This window comes from Quercus lobata, chromosome 6 (genome assembly GCF_001633185.2).
Source record: "Quercus lobata isolate SW786 chromosome 6, ValleyOak3.0 Primary Assembly, whole genome shotgun sequence".
In the NCBI taxonomy this organism is placed as follows: domain Eukaryota; kingdom Viridiplantae; phylum Streptophyta; class Magnoliopsida; order Fagales; family Fagaceae; genus Quercus; species Quercus lobata.
The window spans coordinates 3,657,547-3,675,134 of NC_044909.1; the positions used below are offsets into that span (position 1 = coordinate 3,657,547).

The 17,588-nt window shown below is 33.5% G+C and overlaps 2 protein-coding genes across 4 annotated transcripts; both read right to left on the minus strand.

Annotated features, from left to right (window-relative positions):
- Positions 1 to 6,147: 6,147 nt before the first annotated feature.
- Positions 6,148 to 9,678, minus strand: LOC115994675 (bifunctional protein FolD 1, mitochondrial-like). Of its 3 annotated transcripts, none has more exons than XM_031118896.1 (5): positions 9,466 to 9,678; positions 9,014 to 9,330; positions 8,133 to 8,369; positions 7,900 to 8,067; positions 6,148 to 6,418 (listed from the first exon to the last, which is right to left on the minus strand). In XM_031118896.1, exons 1-5 carry the CDS (start codon positions 9,644 to 9,646, stop codon positions 6,248 to 6,250), a joined length of 1,074 nt encoding a protein of 357 aa, XP_030974756.1. In that variant the 5' UTR covers positions 9,647 to 9,678; the 3' UTR covers positions 6,148 to 6,247. The 3 variants fall into 3 exon arrangements, with proteins under 3 accessions (XP_030974756.1, XP_030974759.1, XP_030974758.1); XM_031118898.1 differs by having other exon boundaries at positions 6,335 to 6,418; positions 7,821 to 8,067; XM_031118899.1 differs by lacking the exon at positions 7,900 to 8,067.
- A 1,241-nt stretch (positions 9,679 to 10,919) lies between these two features.
- On the minus strand, positions 10,920 to 14,829 carry LOC115994676 (uncharacterized GPI-anchored protein At5g19250-like). The gene is made up of 2 exons (XM_031118900.1): positions 14,665 to 14,829; positions 10,920 to 11,944 (listed from the first exon to the last, which is right to left on the minus strand). The coding sequence occupies exons 1-2, from the start codon at positions 14,744 to 14,746 to the stop codon at positions 11,436 to 11,438; spliced, it is 591 nt and encodes a 196-aa protein (XP_030974760.1). The 5' UTR covers positions 14,747 to 14,829; the 3' UTR covers positions 10,920 to 11,435.
- Positions 14,830 to 17,588: the final 2,759 nt, after the last annotated feature.

Consider the following 17,588-nt stretch of genomic DNA (forward strand, 5'->3'; position numbering starts at 1 on the left):
GAACGTGTATGAGAGAGTGAGAGAGAGAAGGTAGAAGATAGAAGAGAGATTTTTGTTTGTAGATACCTGGTTTGGTGTGGTGACTTGGGACTCTTGCAAACTTTGCAGCAGCCTTAACCTTAAACCCTAAGAAGAAGAAGAAAGACAAAACAGAAAACACTCTTCAGAAAGCTCCAAACAATGGGCGGGAGCTCCAGAAAACATTCGGTTGTTAAATTATATATATATATATATATATATATATATATATATAAATAAGACTTTGGAATGGGCTTGTAGTGTAGTCTCAATAAAAGAAAAAAAGTGGAATCAAAGCTTTCGGTTATAATAATAATAATAATAATAATAATAATAATAATCTAATACAAGAAGACATGCAATTTGTACGATGAATAAAACAGTTAACGTTGATAAATGATCCAAAGTGAAAAATAAAAAGACACAGAAAAAGTACCCACAAACCAAAATCAACAAAGAGAAACAGAAAAAGTAGTTTGCTGATAAGAAAAAACAGAAAACTTACCAAGAACTTTGTTTGGTGATCTGGAGGCAGAGAGAGAGAGAGAGAGGCGCTTCTATCTTCTGTCTTTGTTAGGAAACACTATTGACTCAGTCTGGACTCTGTCTCTGGATCTCTCAAACAAAAACAGAGTCTATAGCCCACATTATATACTGCCATTATTATATATCGTGTACTGTTCGGAGAAGGATTCCTGTTTGTGTTAGAATTAACTTAAATTTGTTTTTCTATTCTATTATTTATAAGATTCTCCTGTTTGGATTCCTCATTTTTTTAGTTCAAAAATATCCTTATATCCCTTATATTTAAATAGAGACAAAACTAAAAGATAATTCCGTAAAAATGCAATTTTAACTCCCACTAAAATATTACCTAAAAAATAGGAGAGTGGTCTTATTTTTTAGGCAATATTTTAGTGGGAGTTTTTTTTTTAGGAAAATATTTTAGTGAGAGTTAGTGTTGCATTTTTACTAAATTGTTTTAGTCTTTTAGTTTTATAAGATTCTCCTGTTTGGATTCCTCATTTTTTTAGTTCAAAAATATCCTTATATCCCCTATATTTAAATAGAGACAAAACTAAAAGATAATTCCGTAAAAATGCAATTTTAACTCCCACTAAAATATTACCTAAAAAATAGGAGAGTGGTCTTATTTTTTAAGCAATATTTTAGTGGGAGTTTTTTTTTTAGGAAAATATTTTAGTGAGAGTTAGTGTTGCATTTTTACCAAATTGTCTTTTAGTTTTATCTCTACTTAAACATAGGAGTCTAGGGATATTTTTGAACTAAAAAATGAGGAATCCAAATAGGGAACCCTTAAATAATAGTATAGATATCCTAGTGATCCTATTTTGTAAAGTTTTTTTTATTCGATATATATATAATTTTTATTTTGAAAATCTAATTTATAAATAGATAAAACAATTTAAAAATTAACAAGAGAGTAGTCCTATTTTTTAGGTAATGTTTTAGTGGGAGTTAAAGTTACATTTTTACCGGATTGTCCTTTAATTTTGTCTCTATTTAAACATAGGGGTGTAGGGGCATTTTTGAACTAAAAAAATGAGGAATCCAAACAAGGGAAGCCCTTTAAATAATAGTATAGATCTCTATTTAAACATAAGGGTGTAAGGACATTTTTGAACTAAAAAATGAGGAATCCAAACAAGGGAAGCCCTTTAAATAATAGTATAGATCTCTATTTAAACATAAGGGTGTAAGGGCATTTTTGAACTAAAAAATGAGGAATCCAAACAAGGGAAGCCCTTTAAATAATAGTATAGATAAATTTAAAAAAAAAAAAAAAAGCCCTCACAAGTCACAACCCATGCACTGGTTTCTTCTTGGTTTTAGTAAGACTAGTAGCTGACCCGTGACCCGTGCATCGTACGTAGAATAGTTAAATTTAAAATCACATATATATATATATATATATATATATTTTTTTTTTTTTAAAAGAATAGTTACATTTAAAATCATATATATTTTAAAAAATAAATAGAGAGTTCTGTATGAAAAAAACTATTAATTAAAAGTTAATAGAAAAATTAATTTATAATTTAAAATAGTTTCTCATAGGTATTGTATAGGTATCAACCAAGTAGGATGCATATTTTAAATAAATAAAAAAGACAAAACTTTGTCTTCTAACTCTCACACGCACCAATGCTATACCATCACCATATGTATAGAGGTTTTTACACGCCCTTGTTTAGTTTCTTATCAATGTGAATTGTCACTTTTAATATGATTAATATGAATAATGCACCTCCTCGCTTTATATTATCACAACATTAATATAAAATTGATTATTGATGATAGGAAATTTGTGGTTTTGATGGTCAGGAATAAGCTCTTCTTCTTGTTATTGATGACAATTTTTTTTTATGGAGTGGTTTTTCTAGGATCATATGAGGGTTTTATATATAAAATACACTTGACTATGTTGTAAAATAAAAGCTTTATATGCGAAACAGAGTTATAGTTAGTTTTTTTTTTTTTTTTTTTTTTTTTTTTTTTGAGAAGCTAAACAGAGTTATAGTTGAAGATGAAGAACGGAACTGACTTTATATTAATATACATATTCAAATGGGCCAAGCTCAACACTATAAGGCCCACCAGTCTGACTTTTCGCTTTTGCTTAAAAAAAAAGGGAGAACCAACAAAAGAATTTGATGGGATATGAACAAATAAATTGTAGTAGAATTTGGATTGTAATTAAATTAAAAAATTTATCAACTTAGAAATTATAGGAGAAGAAGATAAGTACACTTTGAAGAGAAATAATAAATATATAAGATATAAAACCTAAAATAAAAAGAAAAAGAAAAATAATGATAACATGAAAAATTGTGGAAGTTTTAGAGGTTTTAAGAGAGATGTCACGTCTACAACATTTTTACAACAAATCACAAATGATTAGTTGTTATTGGTTCAAATTTCAAACTAACGCTAAGATTACCTTTTTACCCCAATAATAACAACTAGTAACAACTTGCTACTTAGAATTTGTTGTAAAAACATATAGACATATCATTTCTCTTTGATTTTATATAGATTAAGGTTAACACAAAGTTAATACATATTACCATAACTGTTGCTTTTGACTATTCTAAATTAGCCTACATTAGAAATGTGGCTAACATTTAATATTGGTAACATATTAGTATTAAATATCCTAATTATTACCCATGATTCTTCCTATTATCTATATATATGTATAAAACTAAAGCCTTTGCTGGTACCACAATTTTCCACGTCAGTATAAAAAATATCTATATATATATATATATATATATAAAACCGAAGCCTTTGCTTGCACCACAATTTTCCACGTTAGTATAAAAAATAAAAAATAAATAAAAATTATAACTCCTCAAAACCCTAGCAACCTTACCCCCTCTCTCAAGTTAAGAAATATAAAGTCACGGTTTCTGCAAACTCTCTCTTTTTCCAGACGTAGGAAGCCCTAAAGCATTCAAGATTTACAAAACCCTAGCTACCTTACCCCTCTCTCAAGTTAAAAAATATAAAGTCACGGTTTCTGCAAACTCTCTCTCTCCAAACGTAGGAAGCCCTAAAGCATTCAAGATCTACAATGCACGGTATAGATTTTAGCTTATAAAGTTCAGCTTTTGTAAGGTTAGTTTGTTTATATATTTAGTCCTTATGTTTAGGTTTAGGTTTTAAGAAATTTATATATTACTACTATGTGGCTGAATTTCCCGTGACATCAGTTTTATGTTTTTTTTTTTTCTTTTAATTTGTTTTATGTAAGGTTAGTTTGTTTACATCAGTTCTTTATCTCAAAAATAAGGCTTTTATTTCTACCGCAAGAACTATTTAGGTATGTATCCCTTGCAAGCACACATGAACTTAAATTGTCTTTTAATATATGCATGCTTTATTATTTTCTAATAGTTTTCCCGTGCATTGCACGGGTTAGCGACTAGTTATTATTATTGGCAAAACTACAATGTTGGTTTTTGAAAATTACCTACTAAGCGTTTTTGGTCTCTCAAATTTCAAATGAACTTTATTAGTCCCTAAAGTTTAAAAAATGAGCTCTATTAGTCCATCTATTAACTTCTATTAATTTTATTGTTCATGCGTCTAACGGAACAATGATGTGGCATTTTTTTAATGACATGGCAAATACAATATTAGTTATCAAAAAACAAAATTGCCACATCATATTTATTTATATTAATTCATTTTTGTTTTGAAAACTAAAAATTAAATATAATTAAAAAGAAAAAGATTAAAACCTAAACAGCCAATTCTCAAAAATTCTCATTCTCATCGTCCATTCCAAATTTCTTTCACACCACCAACCATGGATGTTGCCCGAAAATCGATTTTGGTTCTAAGATCATGAATTACTATCGTTTTAGTGACTATTATTCTTGACAATTGGGAAGTAGCTAAAGGAGATAACGATGCCCAATCCCTAATCTGAGTGTACTTCAAGATTGGTGCCGGCGTGCCGCAATGAGGAGGAAATCTAGAAATGAATGATGAGTTTGGGAATTTTTGAAGATAATTATTTTATTTTATTTTATTTTAATTTTTGATCTTTTTCCTGTTTAGTTTTTAAACTAAGATGAATTAATATAAATAAATTTGATTTGGCAATTTAGTGTTTTAAAAACTGATGTGTCATCTCTAGTATTTGCCACCTCATTAATTCGTTAGACACATAAACGATGAAACTAACGAAAGTTAACAGATAGACCAATAGTGCTCATTTTTTAAATTTTAGGGAGCAGTAGAGCTCATTTGAAACCTAAAGGACCAAAAGCACCTGTGGGAACCAAGGATGAGACTGTTGGGCCTTAACTCACTTGGGCTCACAATTTATTTGTAGTGGGCTTAAGCATTTCCTATTTTGGGTCGTTCTCGGCAGAGAGACTCAAAGCAACACTTAGTATCTTTTTCTCCCTTGACTGTTTTCTCTCTATTTTTCTGAACCTCTTCTTCCTCCCAAACTTTTGTTATTTATAGCTAAGGTTAGTGGTGAGATTACGATTTCAGCCTCTGTTAGTGCTATTGAAGGTCCAATATTATCTGATTTAAGTGGGTATTTAGGTGAGAGTGGGGTGCAACAATTATGGCCTTGAAACTTGGTTCCAGCTTAGTCGATAGTGCTCGGTAATGCAGTTTACCGAGCATATCATGATTTTCCCGGACACGGTTAATACGCTTGTTCGAGAAAGCTTATGCCGAGCACTTATCAGAATTCAAGGCCCAAAATTAGTTCTTACGCTAAGGCAGATCTAAGAAGGGCTTAGGGCAATGGGGTTGTTCCCGTTGGGCCTGGGCCCAAGGGCCTATATGGGTCTTGGGATCTCGGTGCCGTACAGCACCTAATAAGTAAACTTAAGTAAACTTCAAGGACTAACAACGTAGTTTTGCCTTTATTATTTTATTATTTTTTTGCACTGTTTCTCTGTCAGTTATTTCAAATACAACTTTGAATTTTTATTTTTGCATTAAAAAAAAAAAAACAAAACTTACAGATTTCCTTCTCAAAAAAGAAAAAAACTTACAGATTTGCCTTTTTTTTTTTGGGAGAAACTTACAGATTAAATACAAATAACAAACACATAGAGACATTAACATAGAGATGGTAGGTTAGGATTTTAGGTACTCACTGAGAGAAAAAAAGAGTGATTTTGGAGCAAAATATGATCTTGTTGATTTTTTAGAAGTTATTTTTTCTAATTTATTTAATAAGCTATAGGTTTCCATAAGTTCAAATATAAGGAATTACCAATTTTTGCTAATACAATTTCAATTTATCTTTTTGACATAATGACTCTATAGAAAATTATGCTCTCTTTCACTAATTTAATAAGCCTTTTTTCTCTGTTGTCAAAAGGACATTTTTGTACAATTAAAAAAAAAAAAAAAAAAAAAAAAACATGAGCTTTATCTGTAATACTTTTAAGAAAAGTCTCAATTTTAAATCTCGATACGAATATCACTAATTTAATGTTGATATCATATACAAATTTATTCTTACAGAAAAGTTAAGTATCTAAGACTAACACACGTATTCTATAAGGGTACTGAACATTCCTCACTTAGAGCTAAGATTCAATCAAATGACACTTTAAGAAAGCAGAATACAAAACTTAGTTTGTGTATTAGATTGTGTATTACTGTGCATTGAGTAAAAGGAGAATACAAAACTTAGTTTAAAAAACAACAGACTTCAGCTTGAGGTTCAAGTGAATCGAAATGCACGTTTAGCAGAATCAAGCGTGTTAGAGAGGAGCATAGAGATTGTAACAGGTCCTACCCCTCCTGGCACAGGGGTAATGGCCGATACCACCTTGATTGCCTCTTCATAACAAACATCTCCTGTGACACGAAATCCATGACGGCTACTTGTGTCCTGAAAATTATTATAACTGCATATGATTAATCAATGTCAAATAAGTAGCAACATGAGAAATGACTTACTGAAGTGGAACTAGTGAAGCAGTGAATGAAACCACAAGTACCAGTCATAAGGCAAGTTATTTCTCTCTCTAAGTCTTATGTCTCTCATTTGTGTTAACTTATAAAAGTACAAGAAGCAAAGAAAAAGTTTGTCTATCCACCTTTCTGGCTATTGCAGAACTGATTCAAGTAAAAATTTAAAGGTCTTTGGACAAGATAAGAAGGATCTTATATAACAAGGTTGAGAATCTAATGCTACAAAATGTCATATCCTAGTAGAATATAGTGGCAACCATTTAAGTGCTCTTAGCGAGTTTCAGCATTGTTTTCAAGTTCAATTCAGTCATCCTCTCTTGGCTATAGTAAGTGACCAATCAATCAATGCATTCGGCCAACCATAAGCCTGAATAAGAGAGCATTAATATGCATTGCTATTCTAATGAGGATTGGGCTGAATGACATCTAAATAAATGATCCAGCATAGTTAATAGGCTCCACTTCATTCATTTTCAGTTAGGTCACATAGACATAATATGGGGTCAGGTAGGTGCCTGAGTTGAGTACACAGCCAGAAAAAGATGCAGTTAAAGATACTTATACAAGAGACTACCAAGCCGTAGTCCCAAAAAAGAGGATCAATATTGATGTAGCTAGAAAATATGTTTATTTGTTTTCTGGCAAGTTTATACTTTAATTGTTATAACTGAAGATATATAGTTCTATCATAGGACAGGTTAAATTCTGGTGTTGAGTATAATGCCATGGCTCCTTTGCAAATCAAAATATGCAGCTAAAGATACTTAGGAAAGAGCTTCATTTTCTAAAAAAGTAAACGAAATCATACTAGTAGTAGTCCTATGTTCCATGAATGGATAAATATACATTGAGATTTGTCAATCATTTGTTACATCTGAATATTTCTGATGGTCCAAGTGCTCCACGCTGTGGATAGACAAGTCCTCTGTGTGTGTGTGTGTGTCTTGGTTGGAGAAAATTGGGGGGGAGTGCAAAATCTCATCTATGCACTCTCAAATAAGTGCAAAAATCTACTATTCAAATTAAACTTTAACGTCTTTTTCCTACTTTCCTCTGTCTCACTTTCTTTTTCTTCCATAGCCTTTAATAACATTAATTAATACCTCATATTAGCAAATGATATAATCAATGTCATTTTTCACTTATCCAAAAGGGGGGAAGGGGGGGTGGGGTTTGGAACCTTGTCAAAGTGAAAATAAGTTTTTCATCTGGCCAAATCAGCATTAGTTCATTCTTCATTTATTGCAAATATTTGACATTGAAACTGATAGATTTTCAAGATTTCAAAACAATGGAAATGTAAGATTTTGACTGCTTACCTTAACTAGATTTGTTCCCATATCAATTACAACTGATCCCGGCTTTAGCCAATGGAAATGTAAGATTTTGACTGCTTACCTTAACTAGATTTGTTCCCATATCAATTACAACTGATCCCGGCTTTAGCCAATTGCCTTGGACTAGGTTTGGGATCCCAACATCTGAGACTACAATGTCAGCCTGAGAAGTTATCTGTTCTGGGTTTTTGGTGAATGAATGGACAGTGCTGACTGTTGCATGGTGCCTCTGTCCATCAACAATACATTACACCAATGACTATCAAACACTACAGTAGAAAAGCATATTTTTACCTGTAAGAGCAAAGCAGTAGGCAACCCAACAATCTTGCTTCTCCCGATTACCACCGACCTTTTTCCAGAAATTTGCACACCAAACCTAAGCAACAACTCAATGCAGCCTTTAGGCGCACAAGGGATGAAAAAGGGCTGCCTTCCTCTTAGGGCAAGATTCCCCATATTCAGGGGATGGAAGCCATCCACATCTTTTTCTGGACTCACAACAGTCATAATTTTTTCCTCATCCAGATGCTGTGTCAGGAATTTCAATTAGGATATGCAACCAATGAGAAAATTCCTTAAGCAAACCAAATTGTGCCAAATACGTGCATATCAGAGAACTTCATAAGGAACCATTGCCCAATAAGTGCTGTTACAATAATGGTTAAGTAATTAAATTCAGCATTTCCTACAAGGTTAAACTTATGGGAAAATTGGTAATTTATCATGGTATTAGATTAGGTGGTCTTGAGTTCAAATCTTATGGAGAGTGTTAGAATAATGATTTAAGTGATTAGATTCGCAATTTCCTAATAGTTTAAGCTTTTTGAGACATTAATACTTTATTAGGTGCAACAAAATGGATCCATGGGAATGAAGAAATATGCAAATATAACTAAACATATGGAATCTAGAAGACATATCCACAGAATTTCTCAACAGTCACCAGCAGAATTGATAGCAAGAACTATAATTTGAAACGTAGATTTGATAAGAAAAAAATTAAAATCCTTAAAATGCAGGTCCTAGGCACCTATTTATCTACCATAGATAAGGTAATGTCATAGATTCTGAAGCCACCCATTGCATTTCACGAAAACCAAAGTTCCAAGAAACAAGCTTTCTTGAAGAAAATCAAAAACTAGTAAAGTCTGAAGGAGTAAAGTAGAAATTACTTGTGGCAAAGGAAGTTGCACAATAATACCATGTACAGATGGTTCCTCATTAAACCTTGAAACAACATCAAGAAGTTCACTTTCTGTACAACTTTCAGGCAGTTCCTCAACCATAGTTGCAATTCCAACTTCATCACAAGCTCTTAACTTGATATTGATGTAAGTCTTTGAGTCCCTCCTTTGACCCACCAAAACCACAGCCAGCCCAGGAGATTTTCCAATGGCAGCCTTCATTCTTTGTATCTCACCAGCTATTCTGAACTTGATGTCTTTTGCAATTGGTTTCCCATCAATAATTCTAGCACTATTCCCATTTGCTGCTTTGCTTGACATTATCAAAACACGTCAGTGTATGGTTACTCAATCATGAATCATGCATGATAACATAGAATATGGTGTGTGAAAAATGATTGAAAGTAATGCAAATCAAAAGGGTCTGTTTTTTACTTAACAGAAAATTGCAGAGGATTGAGGACGGTGGGATTGGTTAGTTGGAGTCCAAACATCAGGGAGGTTGGGGCCGAGGATGTTGGGATACTCGGTAGGGGTTGAAGAAATTGAATGTACTGAAGAATACGAGGTTTTTTTCCTCAATCTGCGACCAACCACACCCACCCAGTTACCACCTCGCATGTTTTTCTTTTTCTGTTTCTTTTTTTTTTTTTTGGGTTGGTTTTTGCTTTTGTTTTTGTTTTTGTTTTTGTCTTACCAGCCAATCAGGGCCTTATATGGCTTTATCAAATTATCAATCTATTTATCTCATAAAATAACTTAAAAGTTAAAAGCATCTCGGTATCTCTATATTTTTATATTGTTTGAACAACGAACAATAACATTTACTTTTTACCTATTTACTTTTTCAAATGCATCTTCCAACAGATTCTCTATCATTTCTCTATCTCATTTAAATATTATTTCTTTATTCATTATTTTTTTTTAACAACTACACATATTCTAACATTTTTTTATTTAATAGCTGATTATTATAATAGCTAAAAACGTTTGAAGTATAAACAGGAAGCGCTATAGTGTTCTATACTTGTAGAGAAGCACTGTAGTAATTCTAAAAAAAAATGAGATAGAAAAGCTGTTGAAGTGGGTTTTTGGAGTATTTTCTCTCTAAAATTGGTTTTAAAGAAGCCATTGGAGATGCTCTAACAACAAAACAATATTACAAAATAGTTCGGTTTCATCAAAAGTCAGCAAGGAAACCACCACAGGCGGTGAGTTGTCAAATATTACAAAATGCAAAGTTAGACGAAATTCAATTTTAAGTTCTTTATCCACCAAAATATAAATGTAATTAAAATGTTGATAATTGATAGACCCATGTAATTTGTGAGCAATGACTTTGAAGGTTTCTTAAGAAAGTGGATAGAATTTTTCAAAGCTATGGAGGTGTCAGCAAGTTGTGCTTTTCTGCATTGAGAAGCACATGTTTGCGACGTGACCAGTGAACCATTGATTTTGATTTTTTGATACTAGCACCGGAGAAGGAAAGAGAGTCAGAAAAAAGGCTGTTGCCTGTTGGTAGAGAACTCATGTAAAAGGGTGCTTTCTGTGTTAAAATCACATGTTTGTCACATGATAGTGTGGCATCAGAGACTAATCTAAAGGTGAGATGAACAAGAAAATAATTCACAATAATAGATTGGTTTGCCATTATCAGTCCCATTAGTCCGCTTCGTTTACACAACTCCATTTAACCCAATCTTCAGTGAAATTAGTGAAGTAGAGATAAGTAATGAACAATTTACAGATTCATCAATCTAGGGAGGGATTAAAAATGAAGTGAGAGAGAACAAAAACTGGAAGTACGATGATCTTAGTCCCACAATGCAGCTAATTTGGAATAAGTGATGTGTAGCCAGGGACAAATTTTTTCACATGGTTTTTCACAACTTGCTAAGGTCACAAAATATGATTGGAGCAATATCAATTTCACATGAACCTGCTACTGATACCACTTTTATTATGCACCTATCACAACAAGCTACGTCACCAGTTGTGAATTTTTTTTCCTAGACTTATTGTACAAGAATAGGAAATACATCTCTTGAACCTAAGCAAAACATGTGATCTGTTGAAAATGCAATGAATAGAACAGTTGCAGATTCTTGTTTATCCAATTCTCATCTCACAAATCTCAGAAGTTAAAATTTCAATGACAATAACAACAATAATGATAACAAGAAATACTTCTACATAATTTGTTGCCCTCACATTGGCCTGTCCAACATTCTACCATCAAGGGCAGATCAAGGCATGCAGGATGGACTCATATTTACTCCTAGAAAGCAGCTGTATTCCGTAAATGTGTTTTTATTTTTTTCTGTTGGAGAAGTGGAAAAACTCCTGTATCCTAACATGGCAATTCGACTAGTAAACCTCCATTACTACAGCACGGTATGACCATCCTCTTTTACAACAGGAAAACATAACCCATCAGCAAAAACATCAAGTGGTAGATAAAACCAATCCTAGAAACCAAACTGGCTGCATTGGAGGAAGAGGGTGCAAAGTTTCCTGTGGATGTGTCTGTGGTCAGAATTACAACAATCCAGTTATTTTTAGAACCAATGCCAGCTCCTGTATACTTGGTGTCATTGAGAGACTCTGAGTACTGAGACTCTGTGTAGTTGGAGAGGACAAGACTAGGATCCAAATTGGGAACACAAGCGGGCATTATGAACCCATCCCTTGTGACGGAGGCATTCAAATGGCATTTGGTTAAAAGGTTTGGGAAGTCGGAAAATTGAGGTTCAGTGCCAGGTACTGTATTGGAGCCTGTGGTGTTTGTACAGGGTTGATCCTTGAATTGGTCGGCTAATTCACCGGCAAGGCACTCTGCATTATCATTCTTTTTTAGAGCTGTCAAGTTCAAGTTTACTCGATATGCGTTGATGCCTTGAAGAAGATTATCATTCTCATCTGCAGGAACATGGCAGAATAGGAAGTTCAGTGCTCACACACACACAGATTCAAGGTCATGATTCTACATGGAATAGATCAGTAACACAAAAGTTCTGTTATATTTTTTCCATCATTATATCTACTCCCAGTATGCCTACATTGCAAGAATACTAAAGTTAACGATTCCATGAATAGCATTAAGGGTACTGAAATTTTTGCTGTTATGTTCTTAACATTAATTCTTCCAGATTTACTTCATTTTGCATAAATGTTTCATTGAGGAATCAATTATAATTGTTATGGCATAAAAACAAAGCAAGTGAAACTTAGAAGCCCCGAATGGATTGGATTGTTTCTGCCAACAAAATGTAATCTCATTTGTTCCTAGAGTACCTCATTTATAATTCATATTAATGATATCAAGAAAGGGTTGAAATGAGTATGTACGACAGTGACAGTATAAGACATGGAAAATATTTCTTAAATTTCTTCCTTCATAAACTAAACTCTCATGTTTGACAGCTTAATATTTTGAAATACGAATGTTAGGGAAAGAAATGCCTTCAAATCCTGTGCTAAGTCATGAATATTTCCCACATTTATCAGTCCATTTGTAATGTATATCTGATAGATAGACATGGAAAAGGGGGGAAAAAATTAAGTTGCATCTTGAGCAAACTAGAGTCATGAATCCTAACATCATGCCACAATGGATGGCTTATATACCTACAGAGAAGCAATACCACAACAATCATCATTGTGTCTTGAGCAAACTAGCAATAATACTAACAAGTTTAAGTAAGCTCAGCTAAAAATCAATCAAACTCAAATCATTTCTTTTCATATAAAGCTATACTTCCAAGGATAGGAATCCTCACTACTCGATCAAGCAACAATTTAACTAAATTAGGTTTGGTTAGTGTTTCAGGTCTCCAACCTGGCCTATTTGCACCTAAACCAATTATATTCGTGAGTCAGGTGAGCCAAGTTCTGCTGATCTGTTTCCATTTTGTCCTTTAAAGTTTTAGATTAAACTAGCCTGCAAACTTGTTTTCAGTGAACAAGGAAGCACCATTATATTAAAACAGAGTATTTAAAATATGAGTTTATATGCCCCACCAACTCAATCTGCAAAGATTAAAAATTGCAACAATTTCAATCTAGGATGCATCTCCCCCTGTAAACTTGACAAGCCAAACTTTTACACAGAACTAGGTACCAAGCATGTTTTACATCTAATACAAACAACAAGCCTTAATCCCAAATTTTTGGGGTCGGCTAAGGATCCTCAACAAATTACTTAGGGTTGGCCACATGTATTCTTTTTCTCCATTTTATTCTCTTTGAAGTCATATTCTCTATTTCCTCCTTAATTGATAAGTCCTTTTCTACTACTTCTAGGTTTTACGTTCTAATAAATTTATTTATTTTGGGGGAAAAAAAGTTTTAATAAATTTAAGATCCTTTTTAGGCAAAAAAGCAATAATAGATTCTAATACAGGATAGATAAACACAGAAATGCTGCCCCATTTCTTCACCTTTTTAAGAGAATATTAATAGAAGGGTGCTAGTAGAAAATCATAGCCATCCCTGGCCTACCCTCCAGCAGCTATACTTTTTCACTAATGGCTTAAGCAAAATTGAATTAATTAACAAGTTACAACCATTATTGTCACATCTGAGAGTAATGTGTTTGATTTCACTTAATGACAAAGAATATTTGTGCTATTACAAGGATAAATTTGATGGTGGGGCCAAATGATTGCCATCACAAGCAATGATTATATCCTGAATAGGAAAATTTTGATCTCAATATCGCACAACAGTTTTTTTTTTTTTAATGAAACAATATCTCACAATACTGAAAAGGGCCATGGTGTAACTAGATCACAGAGAAGATTCATTGGCCTCAAACAGGCCCCATTGTCGCTTATGTTCTCTACTTATACCTTTATTAGAAATTAGACTTGAATTCCAGTTTTAAGATTTTTAGGATCCAATTCCAAGTTTCCATAGTGTGTGTGTCTATATATATATATATATATATATATATATATAAGCACATACACCACTAGCAATATTTTAACTCTGCAAAGTGCAGCCTAAGAGGGAAAAAAAAGGAAATAGGAAAGAAATGTGCAAACAACAAAAAATAATACCAAGTATTTTGTGGATATAATCAAGTAATGGTAACAAAATTATCCTGAGACAACAACAGTGTGCTTTTGCCCTTGATTTTAACTAGAACAAAAATATAAATAAATGCATCTCTAACACAACTGAAACAACATAGAAACCAAATCTCCAAAGATCTTTAAGCTTTAGCACAAGTAAGCATAAATCTATATTAAGCATGTTCAAGTATTGCAAAAATTTTGCACAGATTTGGTCAGGCATGTAAGTCAAAGCCCTCACAAAAACATCAAGCAAAGGCACACACTTTACAAAACACCCATTTGCAAAATACAGAAAAATAATATAAGATCAGAAGCTAAAACCGGATCAAACACTCAAATCAGATCTCTTCTGAACTGGGTTCTCAATATAACATATAAAAAAAACCCATTAAAAGATCCTAGCAGATTTTCAACTTGAGGGGCCCATAGTGTTACACTCAAAAGCATCAAAATGTGATTTTTACATAATAAAATGCATAGTAGAATGAGACCCAGATAAGGAAATTTAATAAAAAACACAAAAAAAAAAAAAAAAAAAAAAAACATGAAAGAAGTGCTTACTAGCACAGCTGACTGGGTGAATCAGCAAGAGAATGGAGCAAAGAAGCAGTGGGAGAAGGAGGCAAAGATGTGAGGATGCCATTGTTGTTGTATCAGAAAAGAGAGAGAGAGAGAGAGAGAGAGAGTGCAAGCAAAATGCAATGAAAGAAGTAGAAGAAAAGTGCATTTTACCACTTATTTTATGTGACATTTTTTTAATTCTGTTTTCTGTTACTTTAAGCAGAAGCCAAACGAGGAAACTCTTTGACGAAGACAAGTTAACTGAAGGAGACGACGACGTCTTACTTAACTGTACTTTTTAAAGGGTGGATTTGTAGACACAAATCAAAAGAAATAACCAAGAATCCCAATGTCCCATCATTGACAGATAGTAATCAACCAACTAATCGGTGGGTTTCTTTTGGTAAAGCTTTGAAATTTATGGCTGTGTTTGTTTTGGGTGAAAATCATTTTCGAAAATGTTTTTTCGTAAATATGGATGTTTGGTTGTGCATGAAAAATAAATTTTTTGGAAATAGTTTTCAGTTGACCGTGTGTTGGGGTGTAAAATGATTTCCGTTTTTATTTTACCTTCAAATACCATTTTTCGGAAAAGAGAGAGAGAGCTGAGTGAGAGTGAGATAGAGGAAGAAGAGAGAGGGAGAGAGCACACCCCTCTGGCCAGCCAAGCTCCGACCAAAGAGATCGCACTCAGAGAGAGATCGAACCCAGAGCCCAGAGCCCTTCGACTTTGACTTTGAATCACACCTTTCTATTTCGCCGTTCGACTTCGACTTCAACTTCGAATCGCACCTAGATCGCAACCTTCGACTTCGCCGGCGAACCCAAAGCCCTTCAACTTCGCACCCTTCGACTTCGACTTCGAATCGCACCCAGATCGCACCCTTCGACTTCGCCGGCGAACCCAGAGCCCAGATCACGCATTCGACTTCGCCGAGATCGCACCCCAGGATCGCACCGAGACGGCACCGATCGCACTGAGATCGCAATTGAGAAATGGTTGGGTTTTGATGAATTTGACCGGATTTGATGAATTTTTTTTTGGTTGGGTTTTGTTTCTGTGTTTATCTATTGAGAAATGGGATTATATATTTGTTTGGAAGCTGAGAAAATGTGAAAAAATATGAGGAAGAAGAAGAAAATGTGTTTTCTATATTATTTTCAGCAACACAACCAACACTAGAAAATATTTTCCAAAGCATTTTTCCAGAATGCAACCAAACACTTGAAAATATTTTCCTTTCCTGAAAATAGCATTTTCGAAAAATACTTATTTTCCGGAAAATATTTTACATAAACCAAACACAGCCTATATTTCTTTTGGTCCATGTGTATTTGTATTTGTAATGCAAATAATGAGATTACTAATAATTATTATTATTATCATACTTTACTTGTTTAACACTTCAACCTTTAACCTACGTTCAAGGGTATAAGATAGTGTAAGCTATAAGGACAAGTTTAGGTCTAATGTTTTAATACAGTTAATCGGATATGTTTCATTATCTTGATCGGTCCAATGCACCCAAGCAAAGTCCTCTACGATATATATAGGACAAGAATTTACCAATTTTGGCTTAAATTTTTTTTTTTAGGGATTAAACTTATATGATTTTTCTTATAAGTGAATATTGCTTAACTAAAACTAAATTATCCAAAAATTTGGCGCGAAATTGATACCAAAAAAAAAAAATTTGCATTAAATAGTCAGCACCGGTGTTCCATATAAGTTCACAATGCCTAAACTACCCTCTAATAAGTTTTTGCTTTACCAAATTACTAGCCTTTGAGCACGCACTTACGCGCATACTTAGAGGCTCTTTTATTTTTTTTGATAAAGGTTAATAATTTGAATCTACTATAATTTGAGATTATTACATTTTTCAATCACAAAATATCTAGGGGTATGATGAGTGTTATGCATTTGTGGATGAAATATTTTTATCATCACACCCCTAGATATTTTGTGATTGAAAAATATAGTAATCTCAAATTATAATGGATTCAAATTATTAATTTTTACCAAAAAAAATAAAAGACGCATATGCTCAAAGGCTAGTATTTTTTATTATTAAAATTTTAGAGCAAAATACGGTGCTTGAGTTTAGGAGAAGTTTGTTGCGGTTAGTAACCACTGTTACTGGGTTGTTAGTTATATTTAGTAGGAAGTTATTGCAATTGATTGTGTAAGTAGGGAGGATGGTTTTGGTTTTGCACAAGGAGTGAGAGTTTTCCTTAGAGCATTAGCATTCGCATTGGAGAATGCTAATGCTACTCTATTTTACCATTTTAAAACACCACTTTATCATTATACCATACCATTTTACCATTTCTCCTACATCCCAAAACTCTATTTTTATTAAAATATTATTTTTTTAATCATTCTTTATTATTTATTTCCAACCGCTACATTTTTTCAGACTTGCTGGAATTTCATCCTTTTTTTTTCACTTTCTCTCTCATGCTCTCTGTCACTTTCTCTCTGCCCCTCCATTTCCCTTTCTCTATGCCTGACTGCCTCTCGAGTTTGTGGGTCTCTCTGGTGCTAGGTGTGGCTAGGCGGTGGATCGTGGGTCGTGAGTCTCTGCAGTGGATCATGGATCGTTTTTCGGTGAGTTTTAATTTTGTTGGGTTTTGATTGATTTTGGTGGGATTTGATTTTTGTGGTTGGGTTTGTGGGTTGATCGGAGCGACTTTAGGTGCTGGTTGTGGATGGGTATGGGTTATGGTGTTGGTGGCGAATTGATTTTGGGTTGGGGTTTTATTTTTGTGGTTGGGTTCGTGGGTTGATTGGAGTGGCTTTGGGTGCTGGTTGTGGATGGGTATGGGTTACGGTGTTGGTGGTGGATTGATTTTGGGTTGGGGTTCACGGTGATGGAAGGTAGGTGGGTGAGTGGGTTTTGGTTGATGGTGGGTATGGTTTG

Coding starts and splice junctions, on each gene's coding strand:
- LOC115994676 (XM_031118900.1), bottom strand. CDS start 14,746: ATGGCATCCTCACATCTTTGCCTCCTTCTCCCACTGCTTCTTTGCTCC. Junction 11,945..14,664: donor TCACCCAGTCAGCTGTGCTA/GTAAGCACTTCT, acceptor ATGTTCCTGCAG/ATGAGAATGATAATCTTCTT.
- LOC115994675 (XM_031118896.1), bottom strand. CDS start 9,646: ATGCGAGGTGGTAACTGGGTGGGTGTGGTTGGTCGCAGATTGAGGAAA. Junction 8,370..9,013: donor TGCAACTTCCTTTGCCACAA/GTAATTTCTACT, acceptor TTCCTGACACAG/CATCTGGATGAGGAAAAAAT. Junction 6,419..7,899: donor TGGGAACAAATCTAGTTAAG/GTAAGCAGTCAA, acceptor AATAATTTTCAG/GACACAAGTAGCCGTCATGG.